The sequence below is a fragment of the Capricornis sumatraensis genome, chromosome 18, assembly GCF_032405125.1.
Source record: "Capricornis sumatraensis isolate serow.1 chromosome 18, serow.2, whole genome shotgun sequence".
Taxonomy (NCBI): domain Eukaryota; kingdom Metazoa; phylum Chordata; class Mammalia; order Artiodactyla; family Bovidae; genus Capricornis; species Capricornis sumatraensis.
The window spans coordinates 25,393,685-25,419,372 of NC_091086.1; the positions used below are offsets into that span (position 1 = coordinate 25,393,685).

General features: G+C 43.3%; 1 protein-coding gene across 2 annotated transcripts in view; it reads left to right on the forward strand.

Moving 5' to 3' along the window:
- Positions 1 to 8,478: 8,478 nt before the first annotated feature.
- DEPDC1B (DEP domain containing 1B) overlaps positions 8,479 to 25,688 on the forward strand; it is a 99,907-nt gene continuing 82,697 nt past the window's right edge. For both annotated transcript variants that reach the window (XM_068990666.1, XM_068990667.1), the window contains exons 1-2: positions 8,479 to 8,526; positions 16,005 to 16,270. In XM_068990666.1, the coding sequence (XP_068846767.1) occupies positions 8,479 to 8,526; positions 16,005 to 16,270 (314 nt within the window). The remainder of the gene's footprint in view (positions 8,527 to 16,004; positions 16,271 to 25,688) is intronic.

Below are 25,688 nucleotides of genomic sequence, written 5' to 3' on the forward strand. Positions count from 1 at the left end.
TTTCAATGCCATTCTCCCAAATCATCCCACCTTCTCCCTCTTCCACAGAATCTAAAAGTCCGTTCTATACATCTGTGTCTCTTTTGCTGTCTCGCATAGAGGGTTATCATTACCATCTTTCTAAATTCCATATATATGTGTTAGTATACTGTATTGGTGTTTTTCTTTCTGGCTTACTTCACTCTGTATAATAGACTTCAGTTTCATCCACCTCATTAGAACTGATTCAAATGTATTCTTTTTAATGGCTGAGTAAAACTCCATTGTGTATATGTACCACATAGCCAGGACATGGAAACAACCTAGATGTCCATCAGCAGATGAATGGATGAGAGCTTTTTTAAAAAAATCAGAAATGGATATTGTCAAACACTTTTTCAATTTTTTCTTTTCCTTTATCTTAAATAAACCCTTTTAAAAATAGAAATCACACACATAACAAGAGTAGAGAGAACAGGAATAAAGAACTCTCATGCACTCATTACCCAGCTTGTTAGAAATGGAAATTTTCAGGCCCCAGGAAAGTTCTACAGAATTAGGAGCTTTTGGGGGTTAGACACAGTAATCTGCATTTTCACAAGTCCTCCAGGTGATTCTGATCCATGCCTTTAAGGACTGAGTCTTTTAAAAGACAACTATCATACAATACAGTTTTAAACTCTAATTCTTGATTATCTTCAAATATCTGTTCAATATTCCATCTTCCAATTGTCCCACAATTGTATTTAAACATTTTTAGTTAAAAATAAATTTTTTAAGTAGGTTGAATTATGATCTAAATAACACCCACATGCTGTGATTAGTTTCATTTGTCTCAGATGTCTTATGGGTTCTCCCTCTACTCTCTACCTACCTCCTTCCTTATAATTGCAAATAGCTGGTCACTCACAGATTCTCCCATGTTCCAAATATTACCAGTTGCAACCCCACACCTCATTATTTTTCCATCCTCTGCATTTCCTGAAAATCAGTAACTGCATCGTAGAAAATGAGGTATGGTCAGGTTCAGTTTCAATTTGGGGGGCAAGAATCCTTAGCAGATGAAGCTGTGGTCCTTATCACTAAAACTTGGTTCTAACTATTTGCCCTGCAGCTCTGTAGCTATTCCAGGTTCTGCCTCAAACCTCCTGTCTCATTTTACCTCCTCTGTTCCCATCTCCTTGGGCTCTGTACTTTTCCAGGCTCAGTTGAGAAATCTGACTCTCCTTACGACCTTTGTCTAACATGCCTTTAGGATGCTATTTCTGATAACTTTATCATCATGCAAAGATGAACACGTAAGAAGCATTTTTTCCTAGAATGCTGCCCAGGTCCTCTGGCAGGGCCCAACTCCAGACCTCAGCTGGTCTGATGGAGAGAATCAGATAATAATGGCATACCTGTGTTGACTCCTCTGGTCTCCTATACCCCAAAGAAGCTACTTTCAGGAGAGGAGTTAGCCTGGCATCTGTGTTTTAAATGTCTCCAGGGTTCTGGTATGTAGATGAGCTAGAGGTCACTTCACAGGGAACCTGAGGGGCTTCTCTCCTTTCTCATTCCTCACTGGAGCTGAAATCAAAGCACTGCCCTGTCGTTAATTCCAGGAGCCACCCAATTAGAGAGTTTTCAGATACAGCTAAAGAAGGAAATGTAGTCGAGAGGGTTTGAGTGTCTAGAAGGCCTCTCTTTAATTTTAAATGAAAGGGGAAAACCCACAAAAATTCACAAATCGTATATCCGGTCAAGCTGTAAACTAAATGCTGTGTGCCTTTGTCCACTAAATAAAATCCTTTTGTCTCCTTCCCCTCCACTTTTTATAGTTGGCTTTTGAGTTACAGTGTAGGTGGACTAAATTCCTGGATATTTGTGAGTTAGCTCTTATTCCCCCTTTAGCTTTGGGGTAAAGTCCTTGTTTCTTTTTTTCTTACACAGTAGAAGATCTACACCAGTTATATTTAGGCAGGTAGAGGCTGGAGGTCGGCTTCGGTTCTAGTTATGTTTTGTTTCTTGATCAGAGTGCTGGTTACAAGGATGTGGTCAGTTAGTGAAAATTCCCCAAGCCCTATACAGGTTATGTCCATGTGTTATAACCCAGTAAAAACTTGAAAGAAAGAAAGGCAAAAGATCTGTGTTGGAAATCAACAAAAGAAAACCATAAAATATAAAGAAGTCATCAAAACAAAACGAAAGAGAAGTCATCAATAAGGATGAAATGCTTAAAATAACTCTTTTCTTTTTTATTCAAGCCAGTTTCAGTCACTTGGCTCTGAAAGAAAATAAGAGTGGCAGTGTTGTAGGCAAACACAATAACCACTGCTGCCTTTGTTACTCCTTCAAGACAGCCCAATACAGACAGACACCCTGCCCCAAGCGCAGCTCACAGACCTTCCTTGTTCCCCAACTGCTTCTGCCTCCCAACTCATTTTCATTCTGCTCTGGCTTGGTGCTGCCGACCACTGTCCCACTTCTGCCTCTCTGGGCTCTTGCGTTTGTTTGTAGTGCATGGGCCTTGGCTTCCAGGACCCTCTGCTGCCCAGAGGGTCTTACCTCTGCCCCAGGCACCTTACTAACTACAAGATGGGGGGCCTTGCAGCAGTGCTTTCTAAAAGTTCTGCACATGCTTGTCCTCCTCTACCTTTTTTTTTCCTTTTTGTAAATTGAATTCTTTAGGGCTATACTAAGTATCTTTGCTATTTCAGGGAACATTTGTGATGAACCTTTTAAAAGTGCAGATCATTTTATCCTACCTTTAGATTTTTCTTAAAACTGAGCTTAGGGGCTATAAACTCCAATACTTTGGCCACCTGATGTGAAAAACTGACTCATTTGAAAAGCCCCCGATGCTGGGAAAGATTGAAGGTGAGAGAAGGGGACAACAGAGAATGAGATGGTTGGATGGCATCACTGACTCGATGGACATGAGTTTGAGTAAGCTCCAGGAGTTGGTGATGAACAGGGAAGCCGGGTGTGCTGCAGTCCATGGGGTCACAAGGAGTCTAACACGATTGAGCGACTGAACTGAACTGAACTGAACTGGGGACTATGGGAGTCAGACAACTGATGTACCGTACCGATACTGGAATTTAACATTTCACTATTTGTTTGCTACCTGAAAGTTCAATCACAGGTAATGATTGTAATTCTGCTGAGGTGAAAACTTGAATCTTGAGCCTTTGACAGTGAAATAGAGGGGAAAATCTTGGATGGAAGCCCAGAGTTCAAGCTTCTAGGGAGGGAACCAAGAGATAGGTGAGTGAAAGTGAAGTCACTCAGTCATGTCTGACTCTTTGTGACCATGGATTTTCCAGGCAAGAGTGCTGGAGTGGATTGCCATTTCCTTCTCCAGGGGATCTTCCTGACCCAGGAATCAAACCTGGGTCTCCCGCATTGCAGGCAGATGCTTTACTGTCTGAGCCACCAGGGAAGCCCCTGTTAGGCAGGTAGAATAGAGAAAAGGAGTCCAAAATGGCGGTGGCTAAAAGACAAAGAAGGGAAAAGCCCGCGAAAATAGAACAAAAGAAGGTCCAAGGACCGGAGTGAGGACCTCAGGTAAAACAAACAACACTCCTGGCTGGCCCAATTTACATAGGACAGGCCCAGGGAGAGAGAAACATATAAAAAGAGGCGCCAAAGCCAGCTCTCTCTCTCCCGCGCGCTAGGCGCACTTCTCTTCACGTCTTTGGATCGACGTGCCCTCTCACCTCAGAGATGGATTTTCCTGCCATCTTCTAAATAAAATAGAGCTGTAACATGGTCCTTTCAAAACCTGAGAGCTATAACACGGTCTATCTAAGACCCAAGAGCTGTGACACGCCGAGGGGGCTTTAATGTCTGTCACTCCAAATCTTTGTTGTGACGAGACAAAGAACCAAGGAACATACACTTGGTGACAGGATAATTCCCTAATTGAGCTAGCATTGGCTCAGGGCAGGCTGAGGAATCTCAGAAGACGAAATGCCAGGAGTGGGCAGATAAGCCTTCACTCAGAGGTGAAGCAGCAGGTTTGTGGGTCAGAGAAACTACTCAGTCAGGGTAGTAAGCTAAAGGGCTGAGATGGGATAGTGAGGGCCTCTGTTCTCTCTATATTCTTCCTTCCTCAAAGTCCTCATTTATCTACAGGGCTTCAATTTCCCCAACTCTGCTCTCCCCTGTTGATCTAATATTTTCAACCATGGGTCATTTCTATTTGGAAGTTTCACTATACAGACTGCTGCTGCTGCTGCTGCTAAGTTGCTTCAGTTGTGTCTGACTCTGTGCGACCCCGTAGACCGCAGCCCACCAGGTTCCTCCGTCCCTGGGATTCTCCAGGCAAGAACATTGGAGTGGGTTGCCATTTCCTTCTCCAGTGCATGAAAGTGAAAGTGAAGTCGCTCAGTCGTGTCCGACCCTCAGCGACCCCATGGACTGCAGCCTTCCAGGCTCTTCCATCCATGGGATTTTCCAGGCAAGAGTACTGGAGTGGGATGCCACTGCCTTCTCCCTATACAGGCTACATACCCAAATTCCAGCTTTTGGCCTTTATGAAGAATAGGTCCACTGACTTGAGTAATTCTGAAATACAAGGATAGCATAATATTGTCCCCATAAGATACACAAACACAAACAGTAGAGAATATCAAGGTCATATTGAACAGAAACTCCTAGGGGTTGACTGGACTTATATTCAAGCTGGATGACATTCTCTTGCACACTAGCCTCTAAGGTGGGAGTTTTAAAGTTCTGCCTCATCAAAATTAGAAATATATACATGGATCTTTGCAGCTGCTGATAGAGTCAAAACCATCAAGCACCTATGCAATCTAGGTACCTAGGATTTTAAACAAGCTACCTTGGAGATTCTCACCTCCAGGATCTTCCTCCTTTAATTCATCCTATGTTCCTTGGACAAACCAATGTCTATTAAAAATTTTTTTTCCCATCAGTATACTTTCCTGGATTTAGAGAATTATACTTAGCTATAGCAAAAGACATTCCAGACATTCCATGCCTATGACATTCCAGAAACTGAACTTGTGTGCAATTGTAAGAATGCATTCAGCTAGATCCTTGCTAAAGATTTTCAGGTGCTAACTCCAGACTCTAATGGTGTGATTGTGAGGTGGCAGGAAATGTGTGTGCATGTGTGTGTGTGTTTATGCATGTGACTATAATACAAGGCATGGGGTATGGATTGTATCTTCCCAGATTCAAAAGGGAGAAACAAATATGGATAATCCTTTTACAGTAAGAACTAACAGAGTAGTAGTTTCAGAAGTAAGCTGTATAGGTTACATTGAAAATAGAAAAGTTAGCTATTGTATTGTAGAGTACATACATATAAGAAATACACTTGTAGATATAATGAACTGAATTGACCTTTAGGAGATAAATAACCGTTTGAAGGTTAGTTTCATTGCTCATTCATTTATTCATTCAACAAATATTTGTGGAATGTCATTATGTGACAAGCACTGTGCCAATCATATTTATTTACCTTTCCTACTAGTGTGTTGCTACAGTATCCCTAACTGCTTTTCCTGCTTCCACGCCACACCTGCACCTATTCCAGTGTGTTATCTACACAATGGCAGGGTGATGCTTTAAAAACCCTGTTTAAGATCTTGACACATTCAAAACTTTCTAATATATTTTCAAAAATTCAGAGTAAAATCCAAATCCTATAGCCCATAATGTAGCCTCAAAAGCCCCCTTTCCATTCTGTATCCAGCCGCATATCCTTCTCTTTCCCTTCACTCATTCCTCCTCAGTAGCACCAGTACCCTTCCCATATTCCCTGGACCTGGCAAGTATGTGTCCATCTCAGGCTTTCACGTGGGTGTTACTCCACCGTCTTGGGAGGTCTTTCTTTGGACAGCTACCCCTCTATATCTCTCAGATTTTCTAACCTGATGTCACTTCATCAGAGAGACGTTTCCTGATCACCTAAGCCAAAATAGCATCTACTCACTTTACCATCTTCTCTTTCTCCTTCTACTTTTCTTCCCAGAACTCAATTACTACCTGATACATTAAATACATTTCATGTATTATAGTGGGCTTTTCATCCCGTCCTCCACTAGGATGTCAGCTTTTGGAAACAAGAACTTTGTTTTACCTCCTGTAGCATTTCAGTGATTGAAACAGTGCCTGGCACATAGTTAGTATTTGGACATATTTGTTTAAATGAATAAACGAATGAATAAATATAAATCCTCTATTTCTCTGGGGCATTTATTTTCAAAATGCTGAAATAAAAATATTATTCAACGGTTTCAAAGAAATAGTGTGGTTTTATGTTTTCCATATATTTTTATCCTTTCTTTTTCACCATACCCAAAAGAACATGATGTTCCTGTAGGTGAATAAGGTTAACACAAGCTTTGGGGGAAGATTTCCTAATAGAACAGTGACAGTATAGGCCTATAAGCATGGAAATCAAGTCACTGATGTGACAATTTTAAGAACCTTGGTAAATAGCACTAATTGCCTAAATGGCAACAAATACAACTGAAGATAGCTACAGTACAATCCGAAAGGCTCAAGTTGAATGTAAGCACTGACCTGGGTTTCAACAGAGGAGTTCTTTCGAAATGACCCATCCAGCTGGCTGGGAGACCTTTCAGGCAGCAGCAGGCCTGCATGTAGCAGTCAGGAATTCCTGGGGCATTCTTCCAAACACAGCCTCCAAACCCACAAAACACCTGAGGCCTATGTTGCTTTTGCTCCACAGCTTGGAATTTCTTAATGTCAGTGACAAGTCAGGTGCGAAGTCAGCATATCAACTTAGACCTGAATGGTGAGGTGCAGCTGGTCTTACAAAGCGCTGGGGCAAGAAAATTCTCAGCAGGGGAATGGTGCAGAGACCATGAGGTTTGAATGGAAAGAGGACCATTGTGCCTGGAACATAGTCAGAAAAGTAGAAAGCAATTTAGGGCAGAGAGCAGGTGAGAAATCTCCCAGTTGATGACGCTGAAAGACTGGCAGATAATCAGTCTTTATGTAGTTTGAATTTAAACTACATTTACCAGGACCTTGGACTTATATATATTTACAAACACTGTGGCCTTTTATACATAGATCATTGGGAGATATATCTTTCCAGAAAAAGGAACTATCTTGTCTTTTGCTCATGATGGACTCTCAGGAAAATGCTCCAGAAGCAGGGCATGATGTTTTGTATCAGATCCCAAGTCCACTGCTGTGGCAACTGATGACAGTTTCCAGATAGACAAGGCCCTGAAATCCTTTTTTCCTTCTGTCTCTTGTGCCCCATTGGTGTCCCTTCTACGGAGGCTTCCTAAATGGACCTAATGGTTAATAATTCTCCTGCTAATGCAGGTAGTTGTAAGAAATGTGGGTTCAATTCTCGGGTTGGGAAGATCCCCTGGATGAGGGCATGGTAATCCACTCTAGTATTCTTGCCTGGAGAAACCCATGGGCAGAGGAGCCTGGTGGGCTACAGTCCTTAGGGTCACAGAGTGGGACACTACTGAAGCGACTTAGCGCGCTCTACGGAGTTTAGAAGTCCAAAAAACCCTACCAAATTCAGATAAGATTGGAAGTAAAAAAGTATCTTTATTGCTTTTTTTTTCTGATTACAAAAGTAATAAATATGTACTGTTTTAGGAATTTTGGGGGTTTTCTAAAATACAGCTAATACATATCTAATGCAGGAAATGGAAGAAAGGTATTAATAGAGCATGGGCGTCTGATCCCTGCCTTGTCTCTTTTTCATTGTATCTCATCCAGAATGATCGCTGAGGGGACCAGATTTGAACTTTGAACTCGAGTGGTAGGTAGAGAATGACCTCAATCGTCCCTTTGAACAGCTGAAAATCAGATCATCAAGTCCTAGGGGGAAAATCCTGATAAACAAAAAACACCTCACAGCCCTGCGGCACAGGACTGAAAATTTCAGTCAGATTCAAATAAACAAAGAACTCAAGTTCCAGGGAAAGAGTACGTCACCAAAAGAACAACACAGGAAGCTGAATGGGGCTCTTCTCCAGCTCTTTATTGTTCTTTCACGCTGTCGACACTCCCTGTGGGCAAGTGCTCTTATCTAGTTTTCACACGTCCCTCCACTTGAAGAGGCTGTCCACTCGCTCCCTTTCACTACCCACTTCTCCCAATCTTAGCCGCAAACGCTAGGTTCAACCGCGCACTTGAAAGGGTGTACAGGGATTTGTCTATCCAGCCTAGCCGGGTTTCGGTCTCTGAAATACACAAGTTCAGAGCGACCCCTCTGCGGAGACACCTTGCGTGCGCGCAGGCTGGGCAGGCGTGGGCACTGAGTCGTACAGCGTCGGCTTCAAGCTTGTGGTTCGCTCCGCCGCTGGAGGTTCGGGAGGAGCCGCCCACCGCCCCCTCCTTGAGGCTCCGACAGCCCCGCCCCGCAGTTCCCGTCACGTGCCGCCGCGCCGCCCAATCAGCGCCTGCAGCGCGTGGGCTCGGGATTCAAACTGCGGCGCCTGGGACTCTCCGGGATCGGCGCTGGTCGCCGCCGTGGCGTGCGGGCCCATGGAGCACCGCATCGTGGGGCCCGGGCCATACCGGGCCACCAAGCTGGTGAGTGTGCGTGCGGGGGTCTGGGCGAAGCGAGCCCCCGGCCTGCGGGCCGACCGCTGGCTCGTCAGTCCTCGCTTCTCCAGAGCTAGTCGGGCCGAGTTCTGGAGGCAGCGCTTGTTTCTGCTTGTGAGGCCAAATTTTAGATGATGCCTAAAGAAAGGCTAGCTCGGCCGCGGGCCCGGCCCGCCGAGGGTGGGCGCAGCTTGGATGCCGAGACGGTGGCTGGGTTCTCGCCAGTGAACTGCGACTCCGGGTTTAAAGCGCCCGGAAGAGCACGACGGCACCCTACTCCCCTTTCCTGGTCCTCCGGAACCCTACGTCCCCCGCCGGGAGAGGAAAGACGCAGTCAGTCCGTCACTTTCGGGCCACCCGCCGCCCGTTACGGGCAGGGCGTGTCATCCTGAGTGTCACTTGTGGTGACACTTGAGGCTCTTTGCAACGGTGCCCTAAACAGAGGTGGCTCTCTCTGGCCACGTTTCCGGCTCCTGATGTTTCTTTTTCTATCAGCACTCACCTAAATGAAGGGGAAAGGTGGGGTGGGACGGATGATTTGAAAGAGTCTTTACAGCTTCCCTGGTGGCTCAGACGGTAAAGCGTCTGCCTGCAATGCGGGAGGCCCGAGTTCGATCCCTGGGTTGGAAAGATCCCCTGGAGCAGGAAATGGCAACCCACTCCAGTACTCTTGCCTGGAAAATCCCATGGACGGAGGAGCCTGGTGGGCTCCAGCGGACACAACTGAGCGACTTAACTTTCTTTCAGACCCCAGTGGTCCAGGGTACTGCTTTTTTTTTTTTTCCTGGGAGAAGAGCGTTGATAATGAGTTCTGAGGCATACTTGATTTCTTTGTGACCTGAGGCAAGTGATCTTAGCGATTTCATAATGGAGTAAGTGGAGATAATTTGGTAATGTCCAGGGTAGGTTTGGAAGAAAAGTTATGACCAACCAAGATAGCATATTCAAAAGCAGATACATTACTTTGCCGACTAAGGTCTGTCTAGTCAAGGCTATGGGTGGTCATGTATGGATGTGAGAGTTGGACTGCGAAGAAGGCTGAGCGCCGAAGAATTGATGCGTTTGAACTGTGGTGTTGGAGAAGACTCTTGAGAGTCCCTTGGACTGTAAGGAGATCCAACCAATCCATTCTGAAGGAGATCAACCCTGGGATTTTTTTGGAAGGAATGATGCTAAAGCTGAAACTCCAATACTTTGGCCACCTCATGCGAACAGTTGACTCATTGGAAAAGACTCTGATGTTGGGAGGGGTTGGGGGCAGGAGGAGAAGGGGATGACAGAGGATGAGATGGCTGGATGGCATCACTGACTCGATGGACGTGAGTCTGAGTGAACTCCGGGAGTTGGTGATGGACAGGGAGGCCTGGCATGCTGCGATTCATGGGGTCTCAAAGAGTTGGACACGACTGAGTGACTGAACTGAGGGTCGGTTTTAGACGACTTTTTATGAAAGCTTAAAGGTGATTTGGGAGGAAGAGACTGCACTCCTTGGTCTGTTATCACTTCTGGCCACAGCTAACTTGAGATTTAGACTTATTGTTTCTGGTACCCCTAAGGGATATCCAGGAAAAGATAAGAGGATGGAAAAAGTTACTGCCCTCATTTTTGCCAATAATCCACTTCAGACTCCCATAAAAGGAAAGTGAAAGTGAAGTCCCCCCCCCCCCCCCGTCTGTCAGACTCTTTGCGACCCCATGGACTAGTAGCCTACCAGGCTCCTCCCTCCATCGTATTCTCCAGGCAAGAGTACTGGAGTGGGTTGCCATTTCCTTCTCCAGGGGATCTTCCCGACCCAGGGATCGAACCTGGGTCTCCCGCATTCCAGGCAGATACTTTAACCTCTGAGCACTCACTGGGGAAGCCCCATAATGATTTTTTAAAAATTTATTAAGTTTTTAATTGAAGGATGATTGCTTTACAGAATTTTATTGTTTTCTGTGAAACATTGACATGAATCAGCCATAGGTATACATATGACCCACAATGATTTATTCATTAAAAAAATTCATATAAATTTAGGTTTTCCTTTGGGCTCTGAGATCCAACTAGTCCATTCTAATGGAGATCAGCCCTGGGTGTTCTTTGGAAGGAATGATGCTAAAGCTGAAACTCCAGTACTTTGGCCACGTCATGCAAAGAGTTGACTCATTGGAAAAGACTCTGATGCCTGGAGGGATTGGGGGCAGGAGGAAAAGGGGACGACCGAGGATGAGATGGCTGGATGGCATCACAGACTCGATGGACGTGAGTCTGAGTGAACTCTGGGAGTTGGTGATGGACAGGGAGGCCTGGTGTGCTGCGATTCATGGGGTTGCAGAGTCGGACGCGACTGAACTGAACTGAGTCTCTAAGAGTTAATGGATGCTGGTAGGGGACAAGTAGAGTTTTTTTTAAATAGTGTTTTCTTATCAAGTTCCATTTCACAGTGCCTCTACAACTTGAAACCATCCGGGGTCAAGGCTATTGGTCGGTCTATTTTTAGGGATGAGATACAGATTGTGCTTTATCAGGGACATTCAAAAACTTGACTCTCTTTGGGACTGCCCTGGCTGTCCCGTGGTTAAGACGTTTCCTTCCAATGCAGGGGCTGTGGGTTTGATCCCTGGTCAGGGAGCTAAGAGCACACATGCCTTAGGTGCCCCCCAATCCCTCACCCCCCCTCAAAAAAAAAGGGAAAAAGAACAACACTCTACACTCTCCAAACAAAAAAACATAAAGCAGAATCAACATTGTGACAAATTCAATAAAGACTTTAAAAATGGCCCACATCAAAAAAAAATCTTAACAAAACAAAAAAGCTTACTCTCTTTTGTGGAGGGAAAGTAATATTCTCATACTTCAGAAAGAGAAGAGGACCACAGTGGATGAGATGGTTGACTGGCATCACAGATTGGATGGACATGAACTTGGGCAAACTCCCAGAGATGGTGAGGGACAGGGAAGCCTGGTGTGCTGCAGTCCATGTGACTTGGCGGCTGAACAACAGCTGCCAATTTATTCACTGCACAGGGGAAACAGAGATGCTGGATCTTGGGGTGACTTGTTCACATTCCTCTAGCTTTAGACTAAAAAATAAATTACATAATTGAAACTTTTAAAATCTCATATTCACAGAATTGTATGAAGTAACTCTATAGATGGAGCCTGCCTATGTGAAAGACATTCTTGATTCTGAGTCACATTAAAGTATTATCAAAAGAATTTATGAAGAAAAGTACTCTGTTCTTCAGAAGTTTTCAGTTCCCAAGAAGCGATTTTCAAGGCACATTTAGCCAAGACTGATCAAGTTAAACAGGAAACTAAATTATGTGAATAATTAAAGAAAACACCTCAGTTTCACCAGAATTTGCTAAGTATCAATCAGTTCTTGACTTTATTCTGTTTGAGAATCTTGAACTTAAACTCAGATTTTTGAAAATGCAGAAAATGATAGGCTTTTTTTGTTTTTAAGTGAGAATTCCTGATTTATTGGTGATCTCTGTAGTCATTATAGGTACTTCTGCCCCCCCCCCCCCATTGTAAAATCTCTAAGTGTTATCAGCTTTTATCAGTTAAATCAGTTAGCCCTCTTTCTCTGCCTCAGCTCTACTCACCTCCCTGGTTCCCAGTTTACCATTTCCGTCTTCTCCCACCATCACACTCAACCTAATCTTCAGAAAAGCTTGGGAAAAACCTAGTGGTATACAGTGAGCGGGCCTTTGCTTCCTCCTTTCATGGTTCACTATACTTTCTCAAACCATGTACAGCTCCATTTTCTAAGGTACCAAAGTCTTATCTGAAAATAACATTTTATGGACTAGGTAAATTTCTATGCCCAAAATCAAATGACAGACTCTGTAAGTCAATTAATGGTGAATATGGAAGCTAATTAGCAACTTACTCATCTTCACTGAAATAACTTTCATTTTTGTAATCCATGTATTAAGTAGTTCTATAAACATTAGTTAACAAGAAATGAGAAAGAAAATTGATTTTTCTGAAAACAGTATAAATCTACCAGTCCTTTCTTTGAGCTTAATTCTGAGTTGTCTGTATCTTTTGACATAACAGGTAAACTTTAAGACTTACAGGCGTCATTGAATCTGAGAGTTTGAATGGGGTCTAAAGATCCCAGTTCTCTCATTTTGTTGTTATTGTTTAGTCGCCAACCCCATAGACTGCAACATGCTGGGGTCCCTTGTCCTTCACTGTCTCCTGGAGTTTGATGCAATATTGTTCTTTACAGCATTGGACTTTACTTTCACCATCAGACACATCCACAACTGAGCATCGTTTCTGCTTTGGCCCAGCACTTTCATTCTTTCTTGAGCTATTAGTAATTGCCCCCTGCTCTTCCCCTGGGGGACACCTTCTGACCTGGGAGAGCTCCTCTTCTGGGTCATATCTTTTGTCTTTTTTTGTACTGTTCATGGGGTTTTTGCGGCAAGAATACTGGAGTGATTTGCCATCCCTTCCTCCAGGGGACCATGTTTTGTCAGAACTCTTCACTTTGACCTGTCTGTCTTGGATGGCCTTGCACAGCATGGCTCGTAGCTTCATTGAGTAAAGAAAGCCCCTTCGCCACAACAAGGCTGTGATCTGTGAAGGGGACTCTCATTTTATTTAGGCTTAAAGTGGTGAACTGACATGGTCAAGTTCACACTTCCAGTGTGTGGCAGGTACACCTATATCTAGCACTTGTTTGTCTCTGAAGTCCCTGGCCAGTGCTGTATTATAACTCCACTATCATAATATTTTTGATTCTAAGAAGTAAAGAAATGGAATAATGTTCAAGAGAAAAAAATAGGAAGCACATTTCAATACTCAGAAAACCAAGATCATGGCATGCGGTCCCATCACTTCATGGCAAATAGATGGGGAAACAATAAAAACAGTGAGAGACATTATTTTCTTGGGCTCCAAAATCACTGCAGATGGTGGCTGCAGCCATGAAATTAAAAGACGCTTACTCCTTGGAAGAAAAGCTGTGACCAACTTAGACAGCATATTAAAAAGCAGAGACATTACTTTGCCAACAAAGGTCTGTCTAGTGAAAGCTATGGTTTTTCCAGTAGTCATGTATGGATGTGAGAGTTGGACTGTAAAGAAAGCTGAGTGCTGAAGAATTGATGCTTTTGAATTGTGGTGTTGGAGAAGACTCTTGAGAGTCCCTTGGACTGCAAGGAGATCAAACCAGTCCATCCTAAAGAAAATCAGTCCTGAATATTCATTGGAAGGACTGATACTGAAACTCCAATACTTTGGCTACCTGATGCAAAGAACTGACTCATTGGAAAAGACCCTGTTGCTGGGAAGGATTGGAGAAGGCAATGGCACCCCCCTCCAGTACTCTTGCCTGGAGAATCCCATGGACGGAGAAACCTGGTAGGCTGCAGCCCATGGGGTTGCTAGGAGTCGGACACGACTGAGTGACTTCCCTTTCACTTTTCACTTTCATGCATTGGAGAAGGAAATGGCAACCCACTCCAGTGTTCTTGCCTGGAGAATCCCAGGGACGGGGGAGACTGGTGGGCTGCTGTCTATGGGGTCGCACAGAGTCGGACATTACTGAAGAGACTTAGCAGCAGCAGCAGCTGGGAAAGATTGAAGGTGGGAGGAGAAGGGGACAACAGAGGATGAGATGGTTGGACGGCATCACTGACTTGATGGACAGGAGTTTGAGTAAGCTCTGGGAGTTGGTGATGGAGAGGGAAGCCTGGTGTGCTGCAGTCCGTGGAGTCACAAAGAGTTGGACATGACTGAGTGACTGAACTGACTGACTTCAACACTCAGTGTTGTGTTTTGTAATTTGACTCATGTTGTGAAGTGAAAACAGTTATCAATGACATTTTATCTGTTATTCATCTATGTTACTGCCTGTAGCAGTAGTTTGTTTATTCTCATTACCTTACAGTATTCTGTTTGATGAATTTGTTTATTCTTATGTTGATGGACATTTGGGTTGTTTTTAATCTATTAAGTAAGAATAGTGCCATTTTGAACAGTGTGGCTTTTGGTTATCATACTTCTGCTGAATATGTATACACACTTAAGAATGGAATTTGTGGGTTATACAGTGTGCATATAGTTTCTGGTTGCTCCACGTTCTGATTGGCACCTGGTATTGCCCGTCTTTTTCCTTTTAGTCATTCTGTAGGCATGTATATTGTTGCATTGGGGATTTATTGCATTTCACTGCTAATTGATGAGATTGAACATCTCTGCATATACTATGGTAAATTTGGAGATTCTTTTATGTGAAGTGCCTGTTTAAGTGTTTTTTTCATTTTTCTATTGAATGCCCTTTCTTGAGTTGAATTTTTCATTTTGTCTTAGAAATTCTGGTTATATGTTATCTTACTCTACAGATTGCATTGTTTTTGTGTGTGGTTTTAAGAGTTTAAAAAAAAGTTTAAATCTGGACCAACTTAATTTGAAGCATGGCTTATCACAGTGTCAAATGAAGTAGAAAGATTGATATGCAGAGGGCATAAAGATGTTTGAATTTGGTCAGGAGGAAGACATGATTGAGAATCAGAGTAGAATTAAATTGCATGAAGTTAAGGTGGTTTAATAAAAATAGACAAAGGGAAAGCCCAGTTGGATGTTTGTGTGTTGAGTACCTGCTGTGTGTTTGCGGTGCCCTGCGCCGCACGTCCAGGGAGCATGCGTGAATAGACCCGACCTGGGCCCTTGACGCACCTGGTGCTGTGTACTCAGGAATGGTTACTGTGCTTGCGAGAGGCTATCTATCAAATGGAGAACAGAAATGGCCCACAGGTGCGGAGGTGATCGGCAGCGGAGAGTATAAAGAGAAACTCGGAAGAAGAGAAAAACAAGGTTACAGTGTTGGGCAAAATAAAAAGAATATGTTGGGGTTAGAACTATCGTTGAAAGAAAAAGGAAGAACTGATTTCAGTAGGAAGGTAGGTAAAAACTAAGGTTCAGAGTCTGTAAATTAATAGACTTGAAAGAGGAGCATGAAAGAAGAGAGAATGGTTGTAAGAGTAAGACTGAGTTTTTGGAGCTTGCAGGACTGGTGGGATGACAGGGGTCCTAAGGAAATAGAGTAATTATGTAGGAAGAACATCACATGTGAACATTTCATTTAATTTCGGGATGACTGATAATGGCGTGGATATCTAGATTAAAAAAAATTTTTTTTTCTTTTTTAAATTTGGCTGCATCATGTGGCATGTGAAATCTTAGTTCCCTGACCATGGATCAAACCCCTGGCCCCTGTATTGGAAGCTTGCTTGTATTGGAATAGGAAAGTATTGTGCAGAATTTTTAAACGTGCTTTGACCAGGCACTATATAAGGTTACCTTAGCATTTAAAGGTCGTAAATAGAAAAAAAAAACTTTGACTGCTTCTGTTATTAAGGCAGTCTTTTAAATGGAAAAACAGCATTCGTTGTCCTAAATATTTGGGATGCAGTAAGCTTTTAAAAAATTCACTAAATGCTTTCCTTTGTTTTTGCCCCAAGTGGAATGAAACAGTTGAACTTTTTCGCGCCAAGATGCCATTACGGAAACATCGCTGTCGTTTCAAAAGTTACGAGCATTGCTTCACAGCGACCGAAGCTGTGGATTGGCTACATGAGCTGCTGAGGTGCAGCCAAAACTTTGGCCCTGAAGTGACCCGCAAACAAACGGTCCAGCTGCTAAAAAAATTCCTGAAGAACCACGTTATTGAAGACATCAAGGGGAAATGGGGCCAGGAAGACTTCGAGGACAACCGTCACTTGTACAGGTAACGGCATGTCAGCCCTGATGGGGAGGAGCACGGGGAGCACGCATGGATCTGGTCAGTCTGATGAAATTCCTCCTGTGAGAGAACTTGCCTTGTCCCCAGGAGGGATGCTTGTACTTGCGATTTATTGGGTGGAGAACTGCATCTGTTGCTATGAGAAAACTGATTGTGCTTGTTCTTGGCTTCATAGAGCACCCGTAAGTAGTCTTTTGTTGCAGTGGCTTTCAGTAATGGAACCTTTTCGTGCCTTCCATAACCTGGAAGGATGGCTATCGTAGCAGAGTGCCTGTCCTGGGGAATCTGAAAGGGTGGAACAGTAGCTCTGGCTTGCACCTTTCTGAGCAACGGGAGGGTGTGTGTTTAGGGGGTTGGTGGCAGAGGCGTCTGATCTGCAAGTAGAGCTCAGGCTTATCATGAAGAATGGTGCTGGAATTCCCCCATGTCTCAGATTAACTCTGCAGTGCATGGCTGCTCCCCGCCACGTTTCAGTGCTCTTCTGTGATTGCTTACTTACTATGTGATAATCGGAGGGCAAGGATGTCCCTCTGTTGACACTGCCCTTCTTTCTCATTGCACACTAGGCTGGTTTATTCCTGGAGGTGGAAAGGGCCTGCCTGAGATTCAGGGAGTGGGGGAATACTTAAAGAAGAATGAAAAGAGGAATCGTTGAGTTATCTACATAGAGGGCTACCAGAACACCATGAACCTGTGAGGGATTAAAGGAAGAAATGAAGATGACGAGCCTTTAATATTTGCTGTTGTTTACTCCAACAGAAGAATAAGGAATGGTCTTATAGCACTTCAGCGAGGCATTTCGGGGCCACTGGGACACCTGGCTTTGAGCAGAGAAAACGTGACTGTTCCCTACCTGAGTCATGTCTTTGATTCCTTTGGGACTAGCTGCTGAGGAAGGCTGTGGAGTAAGTGGAGGGTGGTCAGCAGCACTCAGGCTAACACCAGACAGTGGTGTATGTTTAACATCTAACTTCCTCATGGAATTTCATCAGCAATCTCCTCTTCCAGGCATCAGGATTGTCAGCTGGGCAATTATTTGTCTCTCCATTTGGCAGTTATTTCTGGCTTGGCTGATCCAACTTTTAATTAGAATCTTGGGTGGTATCAGCCTGTTCTGAGACCATAGTGCTTATTAGTATCAGGCAGTGGAGACTCTAGCCCTGGTTCCACATGACACACTTCATTGGGAATGCTTAAGTGATTGTTTCTCTTGGGAAGCTATAATTGCTTGTACCCCATCAAGAGGTAGCTCACACTTCTAGAAGGTTGTCTGGAGGAGTAACTTAGAGTCTGCTTTATTGTGACCTTATATTGGGTACCGTCCAGTGAGTCCCCTGAGGCTTTCAGAGATGCCAGGTGAGTAAAATAGGAGCCTGTTCTAGGAGCCAGTCCCCCAGTAGTGACTGTCAGAGCATGTTTCACCTCAGTATGAAGACTTAATCATTTGTCCTTTAAAAAATAAAGTGCACAGATAGATTACATTCAACCATGAAATAATGATTTTTTTTTACCCAGTTTCTCTTATAAAATACTTGTGAGTTGTAAAGGGTGTAGTACCTCTTTCATTATTTACCACTTGAAGACGCATAGCTTTCCGTTTTTCTAGTGTTAAGTCCTGTACGTTAACAACTGGTGTTTGATGTTCTCAGATTAATCAGGGGTGAAGTCTATTTAGACATTCAACGGTTTGTTAAGGGACCCATGCCCTGAGTTGAGAGTCAGCTCACTCAGAAGTGCAGAGGTGCCTGTCGGCATGAGGCAGCTTCCAGGACTGAGCATACAGCTCGGGATGGCATGCTGGCTCGCCAGTGCCCTGGGGAGGACTGGGGACAGGCTGCCCTCCCTGCTCAGTGCCCACCTGCTCCTTGTGGTTGAATAGTACCACTGCCAAACCACAGTAAGAGCCCTTGAGGGACATCAGGAGCTTGAGGCATATTAGATTTGAAAAATAGGTGGAGACTCTATAAGGTAAATGCCTACAATGCTTTGTGGAGGAGGAGCCTCTGTAAATAGTGTCAAAGTTGGAATGGGCAGCTCAGAGTTCTTGCTGGAAAGAAAGGAACTAGCGTTGTGGAGTGCCTGTGATGGACCAGAGTCACTGCATAGTCATCATTTACCTCAGCACCTGCAGATGTCTCTTATCTAATCTTAAAAATAAGGAAATTATGAGACCAAAGGTACCAACTTGTCCACAGTCACTCAGGTGGCAGTAAAAGAGAATTTGAACTGAGGGCTCTGCGTCTGAGGCCTGTGTTCTTGCGGTGTGCCAGACTGCCTCGTTTCCACAGCATGAGGTTGACTAGCTTGTTAACTAATTTAAGGACTGAATGAGAAAACAGACAGAATAGGAAACAAAGAAATAGTTGGCGTAGTCAACATGTGTTCGTATATTCACAGAATTCCAGCAATGTGTTAAGTACTATGTAATACATACTGAATGATCAACTGTGTTCTCAAATAGAGGAGGTAAGGTAAACACAATCAGCTGAAATACTTATGTAAATATAGGGATGGGTGGTTGCCTGGGCCTGGGTTACAGAAAGGCATAGTTAGACAAAGCGACATGAAATATAAAGACTCTTAGAGTATTTTTTGAAGACAGAAATTACACACACACACAGGAGAATTTTATAACAGAAATGAAGAGTTATGTTTTTATTTTGTAGAGTATTAAATCTTATAACTAGTTTAAAATGTATTTGTGTGATTGCATTCACATGTGTTAACTATGATTTTATTTTTCAAGAATCTAAGAATTAAATATCAGTTCAGTTCAGTTCAGTTGCTCAGTCGTGTCCGACTCTTTGCGACCCCATGAATCGCAGTACACCAGGCCTCCCTGTCCATCACCAACTCCCGGAGTTCACTCAGACTCACGTCCATCGAGTCAGTGATGCCATCCAGCCATCTCATCCTCGGTCGTCCCCTTCTCCTCCTGCCCACATTCCCTCCCAGCATCAGTTTTTTCCAGTGAGTCAACTGTTCACATGAGGAGGCCAAAGTACTGGAGTTTCAGCTTTAGCATCATTCCTTCCAAAGAAATCCCAGGGCTGATCTCCTTCAGAATGGACTGGTTGGATCTCCTTGCAGTATAGGAAATAGGATATAGTGAATTTTTGTATGTTAAAAAGAAAAATAAGGTCCTAATATGAGAATGTCCCTAACAATCAGAGATGTTACAGAGAAAGGTCCAGAGCTATTTACTGAACCACTTCTTTGCTCTTGGTAACACGATGACTAGAAAGAGTGGCTAGATTTGCTACCAGTGAAGACAGTTACATCATAGTCATTGGGGTCATCATAGGGTCATCATCGTCCAGCCAGACGGATGCTATCATCTGTGTCTAACCAAGCTTTGTGGCCCTCGACTTCAGATTAAGAGAACCTGCACTACCTTGTATTTTTCTGAGAAATTTCAGTTTATGTAGCAGTTTCTCTTTTTGATCTCATTTGATCTTCATGACAACCCTGTGAAGTAGACAGAGTGGATATTTCATCCTCAGAGAACGAGACACTTGTCTCTCTGAAACATCTAAACAGAACACCAGGAAATTCCATGCTGATCCCTGAATCGCCCATTTATGTATGTGAACAGATATTTATGTGAGATTATTTGAACCTAATGCCAACAAAGGTCCATCTAGTCAAAGCTGTGGTTTTTCCAGCAGTCATGTATGGATGTGAGAGTTGGACCTTAAAGAAGGCTGAGCATCAAAGAACTGATGCTTTTGAACTGTGGTGTTGGAGAAGACTCTTGAGAGTCCCTTGGACTGCGGGGAGATCAAACCTGTAAATCCTAAAGGATATCAGTCTTGAATATTCATTGGAAGGACTGATACTGAAGCGCCAATACTTTGGCCACCTGATGCTAAAAACTGACTCCTTAGAAAAGACCCTGATGCTGGGAAAGATTGAAGGCAGGATGAGAAGGGGACGACAGAGAATGAGATGGTTGGATGACATCACCGACCTGATGGACATGGGTGTGGGTGTACTCCAGGAGTAGGTGATGGACGGGGAGGCCTGGCGTGCTGCAGTCCATGGGGTCGCAAAGAGTCAGACAAGACTGAGCGACTGAACTGAATGTAGTGGATTATATAAAAATAGAAGTGTATACTGTGATCATTGCTTGTTTGGACTATCTAATAAGGAGAGCGTTTGGTCTGTTTTAGATTTTTAGCAGGATAGGTCCTTGATCTGGAGGCTCCCCCTGGCCCTTGCCCTGCTCTCATTACCAGTGCCAGCTCTGGAATGCAGTTGTAACTGGATGCTCATGATTTACAGAAAGGAATTCACTAGTTCCAGTGCAGTGTGTGTGAGCTAATGTGTTGTTGTTTAGTTGTTAAGTCGTGTCTGACTCTGCGACCCCATGGTCTATAGCCCACCAGGCTTCTCTGTCAGTGGGATTTCCCAGGCAAAAATATGGGAGTGGGTTGCCATTTCCTTCAGGGGATCTGCCTGACTCAGGGATTGGATCCTCGTCTCCTGCATTGGCAGGCAGTTCTTTACCACAGAGCCACCGGGGAAGCTCTGATCTAATGTGTAGTGCCGGGGTCCAGCCCAGGTGGATCCAGGGAATTTGAAGCGGGGACGGAGTCGGCGAGGAGAGACTTATTTATTAAAGATATAAAGAGATTAGGAAAGAATAGTGTAGTAGGAAAATTAGTGGAGAAAAGAGGCTGAATAACTTGGTTTACGTGGAGAACCAATAAAACTCCAAGATAAGGAGTTTGCACCACCTACCCGTAGGCCACAGGTGTCTCTCCAGTCTCCCGAAGGAGTGGAGACACAAAGTGCCCCGCGCGCCCCCCGCCCGCCCCCTGTTCAGATCTTAGAAGCCCAGGCAAAATTAGTAGGCTTGGCGAGCCTCCGCGCTCCAGATGGGAATTCAGCCTGAAAACGGAGAAAAGAATGACATGGGGGAGCCAAGCATTGGTGCCAGACCCACAATTTTATTTTCAAAAGAAGCTTATATAGCCCAAGTTGTACATAAAGAAATGGAATATGCAGAGTTATGCAGGGGCAGCAGTGCTGACCCTTATTGAGACCAGGCTTTCTTTTTGCATACCTTCCCATATACAGAAGGTCTTAGGTGGTTTTACATCATCTTCTGGCCTGTTAACATTTTTATGGCTCTTTTCCTAGATAAATGTTTATCAACCAGAAAACCCATTTTCCCTTGAAGTGTTTTTTCTTAATCTGCATCACCCTCAAAGTACTAAGTAAAGTTACATTCCTGTAGAACAAATGTGCAGTGGGTTATAACAAAGAAAGTACTTAACTCAAAGATCTAATGTTGCTAATGCCAGGGCTACTACCTGTTTTTTCTATATACCAACTATATCTACAAATAAAAGATATGAAAACTTGGCAGCAAGTATTGGCTCAACAAATGAAACCCTTAATCAGTCCTATTCTAATGATTTTGACTCCTTGGAAGCCCCTACATTCCTAGGATGTTTTAAGCTTCCCGGTCAGGAGGCCGCAAACAATCACATGCGCAGCTTTAAGAGTCCAGACACACCTGTCAGGCAGGCTAGAAAGCCATCAGAGGGGTTTTTGGATTGAAACACTATTATTATGCCCAGGAGACTTATTATCTAAAAGCTCTAAATTAACTTTTTCTAGAAAAAGGTGGTGGGGGGACAGCCCCCCTGTTAATGTCAGAAGAGTAGGTGGAAAGCATAACACAGTAAAGCAGGCAGACTCTGGTTTTGGGGGTAGATGCTCGAGAAAATACAGGGGGGACCCCTGAGGCCTGATCCCACCTTTGCATTTTGTCAGGCCCCCTTCCTCATGACCTTTGCCACGGGCGGGATTCCCCATGCTGGCCCCCGGCAGTGTAGGGAACCATTTTCTTTTTATTCTACTTTCGTCCCTCTGTCTCTTTATGTGTATCATCTCATGTTCCCAATTCTTTCCCCTTTTCTTTTCTTCTACTTAGTTTCTCCTTTTCTTTCTGTCTTTTCCCCTTATATTTGCTTTTTTTTTTTTTCCTGGCGTATTTCCAACATGTTTATTTTAATTTGAACCTAAAATTTGTCATGTAGATTTTGTCAGCTTTCTTGAATATAAGTTTCACAGTTCTTAATTAAAAAAACAGGAATCATGCTACGTACTTTCAAAACTTACCCTATAAACCACAGTAATGAAGACTGGTATTGGTGAAGGGGTAGATGGATGCTTGGATCAGTGGAACAAAATCTAGTCCAGAAACACACTTAAGAATATGGCCAATTGACTTTTGATGAAGATGTAAAAGCTCCTTTAAAGGAAGAGATCAGTCTTTTTGTCAAATGATGGTGGAAGAATTGGAATGCAACTGTGCTCACCACTATACCACCGGCAGTCACAACATTGGAACAATTAAACATCTGTTTGTCTACGTGCAAAAAAATGAAGCTCCACCTAAATCTCATTTTTTTATACAAAAATTCATTCAAAGTGAATTATAGATTTCAGTGTAAAACTGAAAATTTTAGAAAAACAGGAGAAAATCTTTATATCCAAGGGTCAGACAAGGAGCTTTTAGACATGACATCAAACACATGATTTATAAAAGCAAAAACATGATAAATTGGATTTCATCAAAATTAAAGACTTTTGCTGTGTGAAAGGCGCTAGTGAGTCGATGAGAAGACTAGTGACTGTTGGGGAGAAAATATTTGTAAACCACGTGTAAGTGGACTAATATCAAGAATATATAAAAGATTTGCAAAACTCAACTGTGAAAAAACAACACAAAAAATAGATTTGGAAGGACACTTCATCATTAGAGCACTAGGGAAATGCAGATTAAAACCCTGGTGAGATACCTCTATATATCTAGTAGAATGGCTAAAATAAGAATGCTGATAATGCCAGAATCTAGTGAGGGTGCAGAGCAATTGGAAATCTCATTCACTGATGGTGGGAAGTCTAGGTTGGTAAACACTTTGAAAAACAAAGTCACTTTGGAAAACAATTTTTCAGTGTCTTTTCAAATTAGACATGTATTAGTTATGTATGACTCCATATTCTGCTCCAGAGCATTTACCCTAGAGAAATGAAAACTTATGTTCACACAAAAACTTGCATGTGAATGTTTATGGCTGCTCCATTAACTCAACTGTTCCTCCGTGGGTGAATGGATAAACACTGAACATCGGTCTGGAATGCTGCTGTGTACATTGGGTGCAGTGAGCGGTGTGACTAGACAGTCCGAGCAGGAGAGAGGTTCTTTGGTGAATGACGGAAATGTTTCCTAATTGGGATGGTGGTTACACAAGTGTCTGTTGATAGAGCAGTGTACACATAGACACACACAATGGAAAAACTGATCAATTTTGCTATATGCTAATAACATTTTTCTTAAATTTTGGAGATTTGAAAAGTTTTTATTTGTACCTCTAGTGAAAGAAATCCAAATGCTCCTGTGTTCCTGGAAAAAAGTCTTCATTGTTACCATATGGACAGAGGAGCCTGGCGGGCTACATTGCTTGGTGTCACTAAAGAGTCCGACATGACACGACTTAGTGACTTAAACAACAGCGTCTTTTGAAGGGGCAGATAAGAACTTCAAGTTAATGGACTGTTGGCTCCCTCTAGTGGACACCTTTTGTTCTTACAGTAAATTTCAAAATTGTGATTGTGATTTTGTTGTTCTTTTCTTTTTATTCATTTCCTCAAGTCTTGTGTTCTTACCCTGTGATGGCTAGATAAATTTTGTACCCTTCCTATGCATCAGTTTTTTTCATCTATAAAATGACAGGACTGGGACTAGTTCTTAAAACATGTATTTATTTTGGCTGTACTGGTCACTGTTGCTGTGCACAGGCTTTCTTTGGTTGCAGTGAGTGGAGGCTACTCCCGTTTCAGTGCGTGGGATTCTCATTGCTGTGGCTTCTCTTGTTGCGGAGTGTGGACTCTTGGGTACACAGGCTTCAGTAGTTGGCACACGGACTTGGCTGCCCCACAGCATGTGGGATCTTCCCAGTGTGTGTGCGTGTGTGCTCAGTGGTGTCCAGCTCTTTTGCAGCCTCATGGACTGTAGCATGCCAGGCTTCTCTGTCCATTGGATTTCCCGCAAGAATACTAGAGTGGGTAGCCATTTCTTAGTCCAGGGGATCTTCCTGGTTCAGGGATCGAACCCGCATCTCCTGCATTGGCAGGCAGATTCTTTATCAGCTGTGCAACCAGGGAAGGTGATCTTCCCGGGCCAGGGATCAAACCGATGTTCCTTGCATTGCAAGGCAGATTCTTAATCACTGGATCATCAGGGAAGCCCCTGAACTAGATCTTTAAGGTCTTTTCCCGTTCTAAACATTCATCATTCCAAATATTGAGTACTTATCACAGGGGTTTTCCAAGGCTTAGGTGATGAAGAAGGTAAGAAATAAATACGATACTCTTTTCCTCCTCAGTTTTGCAGTCTCTCTTAAGAGAAAGTATATATGTATGAAAAAGATCAGTGGCAGAACCAAGGCAGTATTGAGTTTGACCAAAATAAGAGGCACTGCATTGACAGTCCTTGGGTTAACATAGCTATTTTGTTTGACTAGCATTATGTTTTCAGTCATTGAAAAATTTTTTCTCATTTTTATTTTTCAATTTTGTGAAGGTAATGCATTCCTGTGTTTCAAAATTTACAAAGTACTGAAGAGTATATTCGAGGAGGGTGTGGTAACCCACTCCAGTATTCTTGCCTGGAGAATCCCATGGACAGAATCCCATGGACAGAGGAACCTGGTGGGCTAGTCCATGGGATCACAGAGAGTCGGACACAACTGAAGTGACTGAGCACAGCACAGAGTATATTCAGTGAAAATCTCCCTTCTACTTTGCTTCCCCAAGGTGGGGTTCAAGCCTTGAACTTGCATTGAATCTTTGTTATTTTTATTATTTATTCTACAGTTGTGTTGGTTTTTTTATACGCTAAATTACAGTTTGACCCGGATGTTCAGTTCAGTTCAGTTGCTCAGTTTTGTCCGACTCTTTGTGATCTCATGGACTGCAGTATGCCATGGACAGGCTTCCCTGTCCATCACCAGCTCCCAGAGCTTGCTCAGACTCATGTCCATCGAATCTGTGATGTTGTCTAACCATCTCATCCTCTGTCATTCCCTTCTCCTCCTGCCTTCAATCTTTCCCAGCATCAGGGTCTTTTCCAATGAGTCATTTCTTTTGCATCAGATGGCCAAAGTATTGGATCTTTAACATCAGTCCTTCCAGTGAATATTCAGGACTGATTTCCTTTAGGATTGACTGGTTTGATCTCATTGCAGTCCAAGGGACTCTCAAGAGTCTTCTTCAACACCACAATTCAAAAGCATCTGTTCTTCAGCGCTCAGCTTTCTATATAGTCCAACTCTGACATCTATATATGACTGCTGGAAAAACCATAGGTTTGATTAGATGGACCTTT